The sequence below is a fragment of the Labeo rohita genome, chromosome 2, assembly GCF_022985175.1.
Source record: "Labeo rohita strain BAU-BD-2019 chromosome 2, IGBB_LRoh.1.0, whole genome shotgun sequence".
NCBI classification, from domain to species: Eukaryota; Metazoa; Chordata; class Actinopteri; order Cypriniformes; family Cyprinidae; genus Labeo; species Labeo rohita.
The window spans coordinates 31,421,424-31,437,583 of record NC_066870.1 but is presented as its reverse complement, the minus strand read 5'-3'; the positions used below and the strand labels follow the sequence as shown (position 1 = coordinate 31,437,583).

Here is a 16,160-nt window from a genome sequence, read left to right as displayed (position 1 = left end):
GACTTAATATAAAGACATCAACTCTGTCATCAATAACATATTTATCTAAAATTAACATGGTAGCATGTTTTGAAAAGACCACTGTCCTCAAAATAATAAATGCTGACATCTCATTGTTTAACTAAAATAAATAACAGTAATATTTCAAAGAGACAGTTCTGAACTAATAAGTGGTCTGTCCTTGACATTCATAAGAAGCAGTATTCCAACACTATCTGTACATTTCTACTGATCACAAACCAAGTCTCATCTTTATTACAGTAGGCATGCAATCAAATAAACCAACTCCGCCCTCTAGTGGTTGGATTTACCTTTACACTATGTGCATAATTATTAGGCATGTTGATATTCTGGTCGTATTTTTTCCAAACACATTTTACCAATTCCAAACCACATCAGTCTTAATAACTACTGTTAATTTTGTATTTAATCATTTATATGTGATATATAATTGTCCGTGAAGGCTGGAAGTGAAAAACGCCTTATATTCAAGTGTGCATAATTATTAGGCATGCTTTCTTTTACAGATAAAATGAGCCAAAAAAGATATTTAACCCAGACTGAAAAGTCCAAATTATTAAATGCCCATGAGAAGAATGCAATACTAATGCATTACAAGAATTTGCAAAGTTAAGGCTTGACCATTGGACAGCGAAACGCTTGTTGAGTCTGCATGGTCAGAAAAAACAGGTGGAGAAGAAAAGATGCAGGAATTAAGGTGAAGAATTAGGTGTGACACCATCAGGAACCGTTCAGTCTCCAGCGCCTCCATTTTCCAGAACTGCAACCTACCTGGAGTCTTCAGAAGTACAATGTGTCAGGTTCTCAGAGACTTTGCTTGGTAAAAAATCCTAAAAAAAAGCCCCTGACTTGTGAAATACATGAATACATTTTTTTTTTTTTTTTTTTTTTTTTATAGGCTTTATAGACAGACAAGTTGACATTTTGGGAGTTCATGTTTAGTCTCCTATCCTGAAAAGTCTGACTTGCAGAGATGGACTAAAATGAACTCCCAAAACTTACTGCCAGATTTTGGAAGATAAATTCTTGAATCAGAGATACAAGAGAATGTGATGCTTGTCCTTCAAGAGTAATTCTTTCCTTATTCCTAATTCTTTTGCAGTTAACATGCACTGTTTTTTCTGACCATGCAGACTCAACAAGCATTTCGCTGTCCAATGGTCAAGCCTTAACTTTGCAAATTCTTGTAATGCATTAGTATTGCATTCTTCTCATGGGCATTTAATAATTTGGACTTTTCAGTCTGGGTTAAATATTTTTTTTGGCTCATTTTATCTGTAAAAGAAAACATGCCTAATAATTATGCACACCTGAATATAAGGAGTTTTTCACTTCCAGCCTTCACGGACAGTTATATATCACTTACAAATGATTAAATACAAAATTAATAGTAGTTATTAAGATTGTTGTGGTTTGGAATTGGTAAAATGGTAAAACGAAGCACAGGTAAATTCATTTTACAGACATAATCATGGTCAGTTTGCTCACTCAAGAAAGCTGTACTAAGCCAGAAAACAACAGAATACAGGTTTCACCTGTTCTGTTCTTTATGTGGAATGTATGTCTGCCATCTGCTGTGTGACACTTGGTACTGCAAAATGCTAAAAAGAAACGTTCTAAAATTATTTTTGTTGATTTTACAGTTAACTTATCCACTTTATTTTTCCCCATAAGAGTGAGCGCGGGTTTGTAAATTTTATGGGTCTGGCTTCCGGTCTCATCAGCGTCCAGCTATTTGCAGCTGCACAAAACAGCTCGTTTTGCTGCTTGATATTTAAAATTGGTGTGTCTTACCGTATGATCTTAATTATGAACACACTGGTTTGTAGTGCAAACAATGTTACCGTTTACTGCACGTTGTCATTCTTCTCTTATTTCGGCTAATAATAAACCAGACGTCTCCCTCATAGGCTTACTTCCGCGTTGAAGAATTATTTATTCGAATTATAAGAATGATAATAAATCGTTACAATTTTTATCAAAAGTATTTGCTTAGTTGTTAAATAAACTTGACTATCTGTGTATTTATTTCAACATATGTATAATACTTTAAAAGTTGTTTTAAAACGCAACGATCTCAGACTTTAAGCTAAGCCAATTGTAAATTTGCAATTTATAACGGATTTGCATCGATAGTGGTTTTGTCAGTTTTATGACATACTGTTCACGTAAGAAAACACCGTCGTCGTGACGCCTAGCAACAGTTGTTATTACAATCTGCGTGCAATCACCATAGAAACGCTAAACGAAGCACCCGGAAGAGCAGCGTAGCAACACCTTACAATCTAAGTACGAAGAAAGTTCATATAAAACTCAACTTCACCTTTCAGTCCAAACTTATCGAATAAGAGGATGGAGGGTCTTGCGTCCGTACATGATCTCCAGGCGCTGTCCGCTCTGCTCTCCCCACCGCATGAAGATGAGGAGGAAGAAGATATCCAGGTTGGGCTTCTAACAAATGCTGTTTTACATTGTCGGCTGTCGAACTCGTAAGGATGAATTCATGAGTTAAAGTCGCTGAATTATTATTATGTTTGTTTGTTTTTAGCAAGTGAAGCCCATAGCGAGGATGGGCCCGGGACATATCGGCTCTCCTGCTGCACCTTCGGGAAAAAACAACAAAGAGGGTAACTGTTATAATGTATTTATTAAAGCACAAAGTGATTTTATATCAATGTGTGGAATAATACAAATACTTAATATAGATGATTTCATATATATGTATTTTAAATTATAAACATAATTGACATCATTTTCTGCACTACTAGTCAAAAGCCTGAATTTTTTTTAATCCAAAATACAGCAAAAGCAGTAATATTGTTTATGTTTACTATTTAAAATAACACCTTTCTATTTGAATATATTGAATATAATGTAGTTTATTCCTGTGATCAAAGCCATATTTTCAGCATCATTACTCCAGCCTTCAGTGTCACATGATCCTTCAGAAATCTTTCTGATTTGCTATTCATGATTTTATTTTGTATTATTATTATTATCAATATTTAGTTAATAAAAATATATTTAAAAATTTCCTCAATATTTAATATACAGAAATTAATACCTTTATTCAGCAAGGATGCTTTAAATGGATCAAAAGTGATGATAAAAACATTTATAATGTTACAAAAGATATATATAATGTTATAATGTTCTATTTCAGATAAATGCTGTTCTTCTGAACTTTCCATTTATCAAAGAAACCTAAAAAAAACTTCAATATAATAATATAATAGTAATAATAATAAATTATATAATAATAATAATAAATAAATGTTATATAATAATAATAATAATAATAATAATAATAAATGTTTTTGAGCAACAAATCTGAATATTAGAATGATTTCTAATGGTTTCTAATGGAAAATTGTTATTTTAAATGGTAAAATTATTCAAACATTTTACTGTTTTTGCTGTTCTTTGGATCAAATAAATGCAGGCTTGGTGAGCAGAAGAGACTTCTTTAAAAAACATTAAAAATCTTACTGTTCAAAAACTTTTGTCTTGTAGTGTATATCATTTATTTGAATTTGTTAAACATTGTCACGTTTTGCTATTATCATGTTGCTATTTATGGGTTCACCTCTGAGAACATTAAAACATCCTTCTTTTTTTATCTCTCTCTTCCCTCTAGGTAGCACTGCCTACTTAAAGAAGAACAGCAAAGACATCTGGTATGAGGATGAAGTGACTGAGGGGGCACATTTTGATGACCTTGCCGACCCACGGCCACAGCCAGAGTAAGACGAAATACACATGCCAGAATCACATGAGCTGTACGTGAGCTGGCCTCTCACTGTGTGTGTTTTTGTTTGTTTAGGTACGAGATTGTGCTGAAACAGTCTGTTGGGACTGAAGATTTATTTCTTGGCTTGAGCAGAAAGGATCCCTCATCCATGTGTTGTGACAGCATTCTGGTACTACTTATTCTACATTCATTTAATCTTAAACATTAATACAGCATTCACCAAATACCACAACATCTTTACTAGGGTAATTGTATTTAAGTGAAGTTACGTTTACTTCAAGAATAGTTTACTTAAAAATTACTCACCCTCAGGTTATCCAAGATATAGATGAGTTTGTTTCTTTATTAGAACAGATTTGGAAAAATTTAGCATTACAACATTTGCTCACCAATGGGTCCTCTGCAGTGAATGGGTGCTGTCAGAATGAGAGACCAAACAGCTGATGAAAACATCAGAAGTAATCCACACAACTTCAGTCCATCAATTAATGTGTTGTGAAAAGCTGTCTGTTTGTAAGAAACAAATCTATCATTAAGATGTTTTTACCTTCAAAGCATCGCTTCTGGGTAAAACATTCCTGATGTTTTTATCAGCTGTTTGAATTCTCATTCTGACGGCACCCATTCACTGCAGAGGACTGATAGCTGAACAAGTGATGTAATGCTAAATTTCCCAAAATCTGTTCCGATGAAGAAACAAACTCATCTACATCTTAGATGAGCTGTCGATGAGTGCATTTTCAGAAAAGTTTCATTTCTGAGTGAATTATTTCTTTAAGTTGCTTAAGAGTTGCATGGAACTTTCTTAAGAGTTACTGTTCACTTTAATGCACAGTGATTAGCATAGCTGTTGAGAAATATTGTATAAGTTATAATCTCAACTTTAAGCATTGTGGATTTCCACACTATAAATTCCATACTTTTTAAACTAATTTAAAGTTTCAAAGATCTAAGGCTTAAGATTCAGTAATGAGATTTAGGGGAGGGAAAGAACGAACAGCAGGGGTTTGAAATATCCTTTCTCCTTCCTGAAAGAGATAAAGTTGGCTTTGATGGTGCATTAAAAGCAGTTATAAAAGCTGATTGGTATAAAGTAAAAACATTGGACTGTCCTCAAATGACTGAGCTGATCTTAATTTTAAAAACTGTATTATCAATGTAATCTCATAAAGTCTTTCTCTCTCTCAGGTAAGAGTTAAACTGCCTGATACAAAAGCGTCTGATTTGGTCCTGGATGTGAGAGAGACATTTCTTGATCTCAGAACTCCAAAATAGTAAGTTAACTATATTAGCTGCAATATTTTTACATATAGTATTCAGTAGCTATGAAAATATTTGTGCATCTTGTTTTTTCAGTAAGTTGGGCCTTCACCTGCCTCACCCAGTGCACAAACTGGAGGGGAATGCCAGATTCATTGTGGAGAGAGAAGAACTGGAGATCACACTGCCCATGAACAGACCAATGGACTGCATCAACCTGACCTGAGAGAGAGACACAGAGAGAATAACTAAACATGAGCTGCATCAGTTCAGAACAAACAGTGCTGGCAGCTTCTTCAGATACAGTTCTGCAGCCTTTCACTGACAGTTTCGAATGTAACCCAGAAACATGATCCATGAGTTACCTCACTTTAGTCACTTAGCACTAGAACCAGGAATCAAATATAAAAAGTTTCAAAATCAAGTCGGTCCAAGTGGAAAGGAACAGGTGCTTGTGTAAAAAGCGTAAAACGTTTGTATGTTGCTGTTCAGTTATTCAGTATTATAAAACCGTTTTCTTTCTCTTGTACTGTAAGTTTAGGCAAAATAAAATTGTGAATCTTTTTAATTCATGATTGCTTCTCTTTATGTTTTCAGATAATATTTATATAATTGTATTGGCTTAGCTAAAAAGATTTGACCACAAAAGCATTTAAATAGAGAAGTCTCTTCTCTAAAACAGTGCAAATTTTGAAATATTTTTACCATTTAAAACAACTGTTTTCAATTGAATATCTTTTAAAATATAATGTATTCCTGTGATTTTAAAGCTGAATTTTTAGCATCTTTACTCCAGTCACATGATCCTTCAGAAATCATTCTAATTTGATGCTCAAATGCATTTATTATTATTTTTATGTTGAAAGCAGCTGAGTAGAGCTTTTTTTCAGGTTTCTTTGATGAACAGAATGTTCAGAAGTACAGCATTTCTCTAAAATAGAAATCATTTGTAACATTATAAATGTCTTTATCATAACTTTTGATACATTTAAAGCATCCTTGCTAAATAAAAGCATTAAAATGTAGCTTTAATCACAGGAATAAATTACATTTTAAAATATATTCAGACAAAAAGCAGTTACTTCAAATAGTAAAAATATTACACAATATTACTGCTTTTGCTGTATTTTGGATCAAATAAATGCAGACTTGGCAGAAAAGAATTCTTTAAAAAAAAAAAAAATCTTACTGTTCAAAAACTTTTGACTAGTGCAACGACTATTTGTTGCAATTGTCCTCTTTACTGTTCTAAAGACCTCACAGATTTACATTACTAGCTATCAGAATTACTTCGAACTTATATTTTTGACCATATAAATAAGAGCAATTGCACTAATTCGTATATTTGGGAGTCACTGAAGCCTGATGTATCACTGCTGCACTGTTTTATTTGATCATATTATTCTGCCTGTACACATTTTTGAGAAGAAAACCTCTTGCGTATATAGTAATTTTTTGAAATGGTTGTAAGTGACAGAATAAACAGCGTGTCGTGCGTTATTGCTCAGGGGTATCATGCAATACACCCCCCCGAGCGCACGGATGCGCACACGCGTTGCCACAGCAGCGGACGTACCCGTGTGACGCAGGCGGGCTCCACACACACTCTCCGGTAGCACAACAATACAAGCTGTCGCCGCTCCCCCTCTTTACGCCTCGCTCTCGGTATGGCGGACGGCGAGCGGTCCCCGTTGCTCTCGGATCTCGGCGATGGAGCTTTGGGCAGTGGTAACGGCGGGGTGTCTCCCGGAGCAGCTCCACACGGTGCTCCGAACAAACCGCAGAGTGAGTAACGAGCGCGGCGCTTTTCTGCGCTGTCACGGGCCCGCGCATACATACACACACTCACGCACGTACTCACACCACCGCATTTACTACGATATGGGTTAGGTACGATTTCTGTGCGGTTAGTCTAGCTTTATTTTGCACGCTGGTGATGATGGAGGCAGGACCCGAACGGATGGTTTTCTGGCAGGTCGCAGTACGTGCATGCGCGCGGTCACTGTAGCTGATACATGATGCTCCGCGTATAAAAATGCAGTTGCGTACGATACACCTGCGAAGGGAGGATGATATTTATCAAACAAATTATTGAACAACATAAAATGTTGAATAAAATGTCATCCATCAGAGTGGCATTCATTACGCAGCTAATGAATGAGCATCACTGTTGGGTTGTTCAGGTCTGTTTACTGTTGTTATCGGCCTTCCGCGACAAATTATAGTAATAACAAGGCAATATTTTCTTAAACTAGTCATATGACTGTTGAGGACTGTACAAGGGGTTTCATTATTCCCATTTAGCCACATTTACCAGTGAGTCGGCGTCTCATTACACATTTACAGTAATGTGCCGTAACTCCAGCTACACCCAAACACATATGATTGGCACATCTTTGGGCCATTCAGAAAGCCCGAAATTATTGCCTGAGGAGACCAGAACCAATCACTGCGCAGAGTGGGTGGGGCCAAAATAAAGTTACTAAAGGGCGTGCTGCTGATGATGGTTTGGCGATTTTTAACAAATGTGGTGATGCTGGTGATATTTCACGAAAATAGTGTTTAAGTTTTATCACACACACGTTGGGATTTATGTTAAGTTTATGACTTGATTTTGTGAGATTTTCAAATAGTAAGAACTGTAAATTAGTTTTTACATTTTTCAGTATATTTGTTAGGGCATTTTCAAAAATGTTCTTTGGTCCCCACAATTATAGGCTAATGTGTACATGATCTACTAGGCACATTCCAGCAGTCTCCTTATAAAGCTCCTTTCAGTAGGTCTCGAGACCAAATCTGATTTTCTTGTTAATCCTAATGGCTTTGGTGGCAGTAAACTGTTTCAGTTTCCCAAAGTGCAAGTTTAAGTGTTTAGCTTTGAGAAGTAAATTAAACTTTTATGTTTTATGCCATTTTATAATATACATTTTATTTATGTTTATATATATACATACATACATACACACACACACACACACACACACACACACATATATATATATATATGGTGACCCAAGATCATTTTTTTGGACAATATTTGGCAGAGATACAACTATTTGAAAATCTGGAATCTGAGGATGCAAAAAAAAAAACAAAATATTGAGAAAATCGCCTTTAAAGTTGTCTAAATGTAGTTCCTAGCAGTGAATATTAGTAATCAAAACGTAAATTTTAATATATTTATGGTAGGAAATGTACAAAATATCTTAATGGAACATGATCTTTACTTGATATCCTAATGATTTTTGGCATAAAAGAAAAATCAAGCATTTTTAATGTATTGTGGGCTATTGCAACAAATATACCTGTGCTACTTAAGACTGGGTTTGTGTTACTGTATAAATGAATAGAATAATAGATGAATTTTAATTTCAGAACTTGCATGATTGTTTATCATAATCTGCAATGGCGATCTCTCCATCTTTAGGCTTTCCTCCGTTTCCGAGCTCGACTCAGCCCCCTGTGTTGATGGGCGAAAACCCTCCACCATATTCCCCCCTGACGTCTCCAGAGAGTGGCAGTGCTCCAGTCATCAGCTGTAGGGTGTGCCAGTCGCTTATCAGCGTTGAGGGCAAAATTCACCAACATGTGGTCAAGTGCGGAGTCTGCAATGAAGCTACAGTGAGTTGGGACACTACCCTTCAAAAGTTTTTTAATGTTTTTGAAAGAAGTCTCTTATGCTCACTAAGACTGTATTTAATTTTAAGCAGTTGCGTATATACACTGAATGATTCAGCTTTACATACAGTACAATTAATTTGATTAAAATCACTTCATGTAGTAACCACACACACACTTTTATTTTTAGGTAACCAGAATTAACTCTCTCTTTTTTTTGTCTCTCTCCTCCTTTCTATTTATTTCATTAACCTCCATTCTCTCCAGCCCATAAAGAATGCCCCTGCAGGGAAGAAATATGTGCGGTGTCCTTGTAACTGTCTTCTCATCTGCAAGGTCACATCCCAAAGGATCGCCTGCCCTCGGCCTTATTGGTAAGAGATAGAGAACACAATGAGATGAAGTTAAATGTAAAACAAATGACGTCTTTGAAACTAATAAACATCATTTTGTCACAGTCAGAACTGTGCAAGTGAAGATTTAAATGTGTTTGTCTGCTTGTCTGTGAACCAGTAAGAGGATCATAAATTTGGGGCCAGTCCATCCGGGTCCAGCCAGTCCGGAACCACAACCTGCTGGAGCTAGAGTTTCCTGCGGACACTGCAGCAACACTTTCCTGGTACATGCACGCACAATACAGCAACATCATACTGACACACAGTGTATCATTATCCGCTGCAATGACATCTTGACCGAATCACTCGGCTCAGGTTCAGCACCAAGTCGAATATCAGATGGCTATTTATTTCTGTTTTATTTATGGTACTGCCTCACATTAACTGCTCAACCACTTTCTCAACATTTCAGTGGACCGAATTCACTGACAGGACACTGGCTCGATGCCCCCATTGCAGAAAAGTGTAAGTATTTCTTAGCCAAAATTCACAACACATTTTGCAATAAATCAAACTCTGTTATTAGTTGGCAAATAAGTCAGCATTTAATGTCTGTCTCAGTCAACACCCGCTGTACACAGCTTTAGCTTCTGAAATGCATTATAGCGTTTTACTGGCCTTTTCAATAACAATTAATATCCCATAACATTTTAACATCCTGTCTTAGCTTGTTAATAGAGGCTATAACTAAGCCATTCGTTGACTGATTCCCTCATATCTGTGGCTCCTGTCAAAACATTGCTCTGTTTGTTTGGGCATACAGACAAGACAACATTGGCTCAGCCAATGGCATGAGTTTGGGGCGAGACTAACTGTTTGTCTGGCCAATAGAGTGCTGCAGTGATGGCATATTTTTGTAGGCTGGCCCAGAAGTTAGAAGTCACCCTGGTTTCCTTAACAAAAACCAAATAGAATATCCTATTGTATTTTGGATTATTGCAAAAAATAATTTCTGTGACCAATATAATTCTTACATGCACTGCCATTCAAAAGTATGGGATCAGTAAGATTTTTAATTAATATGCTTTATAATATAATTTATTTCTGTGATGCAAAGCTGAGTTTTCAGCATCATTACTCCAGTCTTCAGTGTCACATGATCGTTCAGAAATCATTCTAATATGCTTATTTATCATCAGTGTTGGAAACAATTGCGCTGCTTAGTTTTTTTTTTTTTTTTTTTTGGAAAATGTGATACTTTTTCAGGTTTCTTTTTTTTTAACAATGTAAGTGTTTACTATCTCTTTTTTATCAATTTAAGGCATCTATGCTGAAAAAAAAGTATTAGAAAGAAAGAAAGAAAAAATGTACTGACCCCAAACCTTGAATAGTAATGTATATTGTCAAAAAAATAATTCTATTTTGAATAAATGCTGCTCTTTTTAACGTTTTCTCCATTAAAGAATCCTGAAAAAATTATGACAGGTTCTCCGAAAAAATATTAAGATGCACAAGTGTTTCCAACATTGATAATAAAAGCAATAAATTATCATATTAAAATGCTTTCTGAAGGATCATGTGACACTGGAGTAATTATGCTGAAAATTCAGCTTTGCATTATAGGAATAAATTCTATTTTTAAAGTATATTAAAATAGAAAACTATTATTTTAAATTGCAATAGTATTTCGCAATATTACAGTTTTTCTGTATTTTCAAATAATCAAAATAATCAAATAAACGCAGCCTTGATGAGCAGACTTCTTTAAAAATCATTAAAAATCTTACTGATCCCAAACTTTTGAACAGCAGTGTAGTTTTTGTTCATAATTATAATTTTTTACAAATGAACACAACCTTTAGGAAATTGAAGCCTAAATAAAGTTGTTAAAATAAAAAGCTAAACATAGGCTGTGAGCTACACCATGGTCACAAAACTTCAACGTCTTCAGATATTACCCTATTATCCAGAAATTCCACACTGTACCTTTAAATAGTTTTGCCTGTTCCATTGCATTAACCCTGCTGTTCCTCTGATTGGTCTCTTCATATCTTTCTTCACCAGATCTTCGATTGGCCAGAGATATCCGAGGAGGCGGAGTCTGTGGTGTTACCTGCTGTGCTTGCTATTTAGCATCTCAGCCGCTGGTCTGATTGTGAGTGTGCACCGTAATATATTTATTTATTTATTGCTTAAACATTACAATAAGGTTAAAATCATTCACTTTAAATAAACCGTTGATTATTGTTCTAATTTTTCTCTGTTTGCTATCATACACTACTGTTTAAACTGAAAGAAGGCTTTTTTTGTTGAGCAAGGCTGCATTTATTTGCTCAAAAATATGGTACTACAGTAATATTGTGAAATGTTATTACTACTTAAAACAGTTGTTTTCTATTTCATTATATTTTAAAATGTAATATATTCCTGTGATGGCAAGGTTACATTTTTAGCAGCTTTTAATCCAGTCTTCAGTGTCACACGATCTTTCAGAAATCATTCTGATATGCAGATTAAAAAAAACATTTATTCTCAAAATCAAAAACAGTTTGCCTACTTAATATTTTTGAGAAAACTGCTACATTTTTCAGGATTCTTTGATAAATAGAAAGTTCAAAATAACAGCATTTATTTAAAACATAACTCTTTTCTAGCAGTAAAGACATTTGTAATATCACTTTTGGTTTATTTAACGTGTCCTTACGGAGTAAAAGTATACAGTTTCTTTTTTTTTTTGTTTTGTTTTTTTTAAATATCTTACTGACTCCAAACCTCTGAATTTTAGTACATGTAAAATTAACATTAAGAGAGAAGTCCAAAAAACAAAGATTCACATATAATGTACTCATCCTCGTGTTATCCAAAATGTTCATGTCTTTCTTTCTTCAGTCGCAAGGAAATTATGTTTTTTGAGGAAAATATTTGCAGCATTTTTCTCCATATAATAGACTGATATGATGCCCTGATTTTATACTTCCAAAATGCAGTTTAAATGCAGCTTCAAACGATCCCAAATGCGGTTGTAAACGATCCCACCCGAGGAAGAAGGGTCTTATCTAGCGTAACGATCAGTTATTTTCATTAAAATAATACAATTTCTGTACTTTTTAATGTCAAACGCTCATCTTGTCTTACTCTGCCTGGACTGTTTTTTTCCGGTTCATGACAATTAGGGTATGTCGAAAAACTCCCATCTCATGTTCTCGCTCAACTTCAAAATCATCCTATGTTGCTGTTTTACTTTTTTTGCATGTTCACTTTGCAAAGACTGGGTCAGTACTTCTGCAGCAATGTAGGATGATTTTGAAATGACTTTTGAAGTTGAGGGAGTAAAAACGATTGGAGTTTTTCGACATACCCTAACTGTCTTGAGCCAGAATACACAAAGTTCAGGCAGAGCAAGGCAAGACGAGCATTTAAAATTAAAGAGTATCTAAATTGTATTTTTAAAAAATAAAAATAAATGATCGTTACGCTAGATCAGACCCTTCTTCTTCAGCTGGGATTGTTTACAGCTGCATTTGGGATCGTTTGAAGCCGCGTTTAAACTGCATTTTGGAAGTTCAAAAACGGGGCACCATAGCAGTCCATTATATGGAGAAAATGCTGAAATATTTTCCGCAAAAAACATAATTTCTTTTCGACTGAAGAAAGACATGAACATCTTGGATGACAAGGGGGTGAGAAATGGAAAGTGGACTTCTCCTTTAACCAACATGAAATGTTAATTTGTGATGCCTGGTGTTTAAACCTTATTGTAAAGTGTATTCTGTTCTTAAAAGTTTCTGTTTGTCTTTCTCCATTTGTGTTTGTCTCTAGGCAGGGACGTGGTCCCAGGCACGTGTGTACGGGGGTATTTATGCCTCCTGGGCGGCGGTGTTGTTGCTGGTGGTGTTGACGCTGGCCAGGGCACTTTACTGGAGCTGCATGAGGGTCAGCCAACCTCTCCACAACCTCACATAGAGAGAGAGACACAGCAAGAGAGAGGGGGGCTGAGATTAGGGGTGGTGGGAAAAAATAAAGTCCACAGGAAAAGAGCTGGAGAGAATCATGGTTAACTCTTAAAGCTTGATTGTGAAGGCTGTTATGAAGGGTCAAAGTAAAATCCAGGCTTGAGAAACACGTGAAAAAAAAGCTACTACAGCAAAGAAGATTAGTGTTTTAAACTTATTTTTATTCGGAAGCTTTCTTTGGATGTGTTTTCATCCGTGAATATGAACTGACTTGTTACTCATGGTTACATGCAAACGTGCAGTTATGATTCCAAATGCAAACGCTCCCTCCGTTTTAACCTGTTACACACACGTAGAAAGGTAAACACTCATATTTAACTTAAATTAACTATACAATACACAAAACACAACATTAGCTGCCTCTCTAGTGTCCAAATAAGCGCAGAAGCCTTACAAAGAGAGGAAGTGCAGGTTGATCTCCACTAGAGGGTGCTCCAAAACCTTACACACACACATACACACACACACACACCTGTATGTTCCGTCACATTGCCTGTTTCTCTGTGCAAATACCGCTAATCCAAACCGTTTGGACGAGAATATGATTAAGAAATGCGCAGAACACTTAAGGTGTAAGTGCGCTCCAACACACTCTTTCTCCCTCTTTTTCCTTAGTTGTGAATGTTCAAAGCAGTATTTTTTTATTATAATTGTGAATTTTGTTTGTAAATATTTGTTGTTTATTTCATGAATGACTGAGCAGTTGCACTGTAGCTCTAACACGCTGTGATTCCTTTTTTTTATGTTTTTATTTAATTTGCAAAATACTACTGAAAAAATCACTACTGATAATGTTTTGACTGGAATGAATATTGAAATAACAGCCAGGCGCACCTTCGGAAAGCATATAAAAAAAGTTATGTCTTTGTTCAAATGAAGGTCAGCTGTGTTTCATGGACTTTCTCTTCTCATGTTCATGTGAAGTTACTCGTCATTTTCAGGTACTGTAAGTTTGATTATGTTTGAACCCTGGTTAAGTGATACTAATGAGATTAATCAGACACTAGATTTGGATTCTAGACTCCAAGATCGTTTTTCTCTTTGTCAGAATTCAGAGTCGGTGTGGGTTTGTGTTCATAAATGTAGGAAAACCCAACTGAGATGTTCTTGCATTATATTCCTCATAAGTGTGCTAAATACATATGGTCCTAACTGCAAATCTGGATTCAGAATCAGAATCTGTATTCTGTCCATGAGAGAAAATGTCAGGTCTGGATATCTGGAATCCCAGGAGGTCGGGATGTTATTTATAAAGAGCAGAAGGCCAATGATGGAGGTCTCCTCTGAATTTGTTTACACATGAGATTAAGATTACACATGTTAAAAACGATGATGAAGTTATAAAACAGTAAAAAAAACACTTGTGTTGCGTCTGATTTTTGTGAAGGTCTGTCAGTGTGTGTGATTCACTTGCTGCAGTTGTTTTGGCACTCTTCCTCTCAATGTCTCTGGCCATTTGTCTCTTGTTTCGGGCGGATATATTATTTTCCTCGACACAGACTGATAGAGGCATGGGAAACATACAGAAAACCTTTTAGAAACCACAACTCCCCTGAGCTGGGCAGAGAGAGATTTGTCAGCAGTAATGGAAGAGAAAGAGCAGAGGTCTGGGGACACACACAGATAGGGAGAGGTTTCAGTCTTCTGGAGGCCAGTCAGAGACTGACCACAAAAAAAGTCTGCAAGTGGAGATCAGAGACTGAGACCTCTGTGGAACAGACATGGTTCATACACACACACACAGGGTGAAGTTTGTATATGTCTCCTTTTTTCTTGCGCTAAATTCTAATTTAGTTTAATTCAATGTAGTGTTTTATTGCCTTTATTGCCTTGACAGGAAAACTACATTTTCTGTTGCCAAATGTATTCGGCTTAAGTGTATATAAGGAAAAGTGGTCCAAAACAGCTGTTATAAAGTGAAATGCGGAGCTTTCCAGGAAAATGACATTTGACAAATATTCTCTGAATGTATTAAGTCATTAAAATGAATTATAATAAGTATTTTTGCCATATGGCAGTAATTTTCTATGCTTCCTTTATTGGCATAACCGAATACAGGTGCAAAATAAGTTAGGTAAAGGAAATATTAGTATTAATAAATTAAAGATTTGAATGAAAATATTAATAAAAATGACAAAATTAAACATCTCTATACAATTAATTGTAAATGTAAATAAATTCTAGTATTTAAAGTAGAAATAACTAAGAAAATAATTATAAATTAAACATCTGACTAAATGGAAAATAAGACAGTAACATTAATTTTAAATGAATATTAAGGTTATACATAAAATATAAAACTGTTCATAACAAATCAAAAGTGCAATGATAAGAGACACCAATGGCAAAGCAGATCAGTTTCAATTCTATTATAATCTACTGTGCTTTTACACAGTGCGGTTTAAATATTTTTCATGTATTTATTTTACCAAAACCACACTGTAAAATGATTTTTCAAAGTTGTAAATAAAACAGAAAATACGATTTAATTTAGTTTCTATTTCGAAATGTCATGTTTAATTCAGTGTTATTTGTGCTTTCTTAGTAATTGTTTGTGAACTTAATTTTTTTATATATATTTTAATACACTACCAGTCACGTTTTAATGTTTTCAAAGAAGTCTCTTCTGCTCACCAAGCCTGCATTAATTTGATCCAAAGTATAGCAAAAACAGTAAAAATGTTGAAATATTTTTACAATTTAAAATAACTGTTTTCTATTTGAATAAATTTTAAAATGTAATTTATTTATGTGATCAAACCTAAATTTTCAGCATCATTACTCCAGTCTTCAGTGTCACGTGATTGTTCAGAAATCAATCTAATATGCTGATTTGCTATTCAAGAAACAATTGTATTATTATTATTATTATTATTATTATTATTATTATTATTATTATTATTATCACCAATATTTAAACAGTTGAGTGCATTTTTTAGGATTCTTTGATGAGTAGAAAGATGCAAAGATCAGCATTTGAAATATAAAATATTTCTACTTCAGATAAATGCTGTTCTTCTGAACCTTCTGCTCTGAAAAACTGAAAATTCTGCTCAACTGTTTTCAGTATTATAGTAATAGTATATAAATATAATAATAATATATAATATAAACATTTTTTAAATTAACTTTACTGTTCAAAAACTTTTGACTGGTAGTGTA

General features: G+C 34.8%; 2 protein-coding genes and 1 long non-coding RNA gene across 3 annotated transcripts; 2 read left to right on the top strand and 1 right to left on the bottom strand.

Annotated features, from left to right (window-relative positions):
• Nucleotides 1–2,267: 2,267 nt before the first annotated feature.
• On the top strand, nt 2,268–5,569 carry dnaaf6 (dynein axonemal assembly factor 6). The gene is made up of 6 exons (XM_051129595.1): nt 2,268–2,463; nt 2,570–2,648; nt 3,659–3,764; nt 3,845–3,941; nt 4,961–5,046; nt 5,129–5,569. Exons 1-6 carry the CDS (start codon nt 2,374–2,376, stop codon nt 5,256–5,258), a joined length of 588 nt encoding a protein of 195 aa, XP_050985552.1. The 5' UTR covers nt 2,268–2,373; the 3' UTR covers nt 5,259–5,569.
• On the bottom strand, nt 2,550–6,709 carry LOC127177431 (uncharacterized). Its single transcript, XR_007829227.1, has 3 exons — nt 6,609–6,709; nt 5,145–5,254; nt 2,550–2,624 (listed from the first exon to the last, which is right to left on the bottom strand). It is a non-coding gene; the product is annotated as an uncharacterized LOC127177431 (long non-coding RNA).
• Nucleotides 6,614–13,233, top strand: pip4p1a (phosphatidylinositol-4,5-bisphosphate 4-phosphatase 1a). The gene is made up of 7 exons (XM_051129496.1): nt 6,614–6,817; nt 8,460–8,653; nt 8,918–9,024; nt 9,164–9,269; nt 9,458–9,510; nt 11,050–11,140; nt 12,805–13,233. The coding sequence occupies exons 1-7, from the start codon at nt 6,700–6,702 to the stop codon at nt 12,946–12,948; spliced, it is 813 nt and encodes a 270-aa protein (XP_050985453.1). The 5' UTR covers nt 6,614–6,699; the 3' UTR covers nt 12,949–13,233.
• The last annotated feature ends 2,927 nt before the right edge of the window (nt 13,234–16,160 follow it).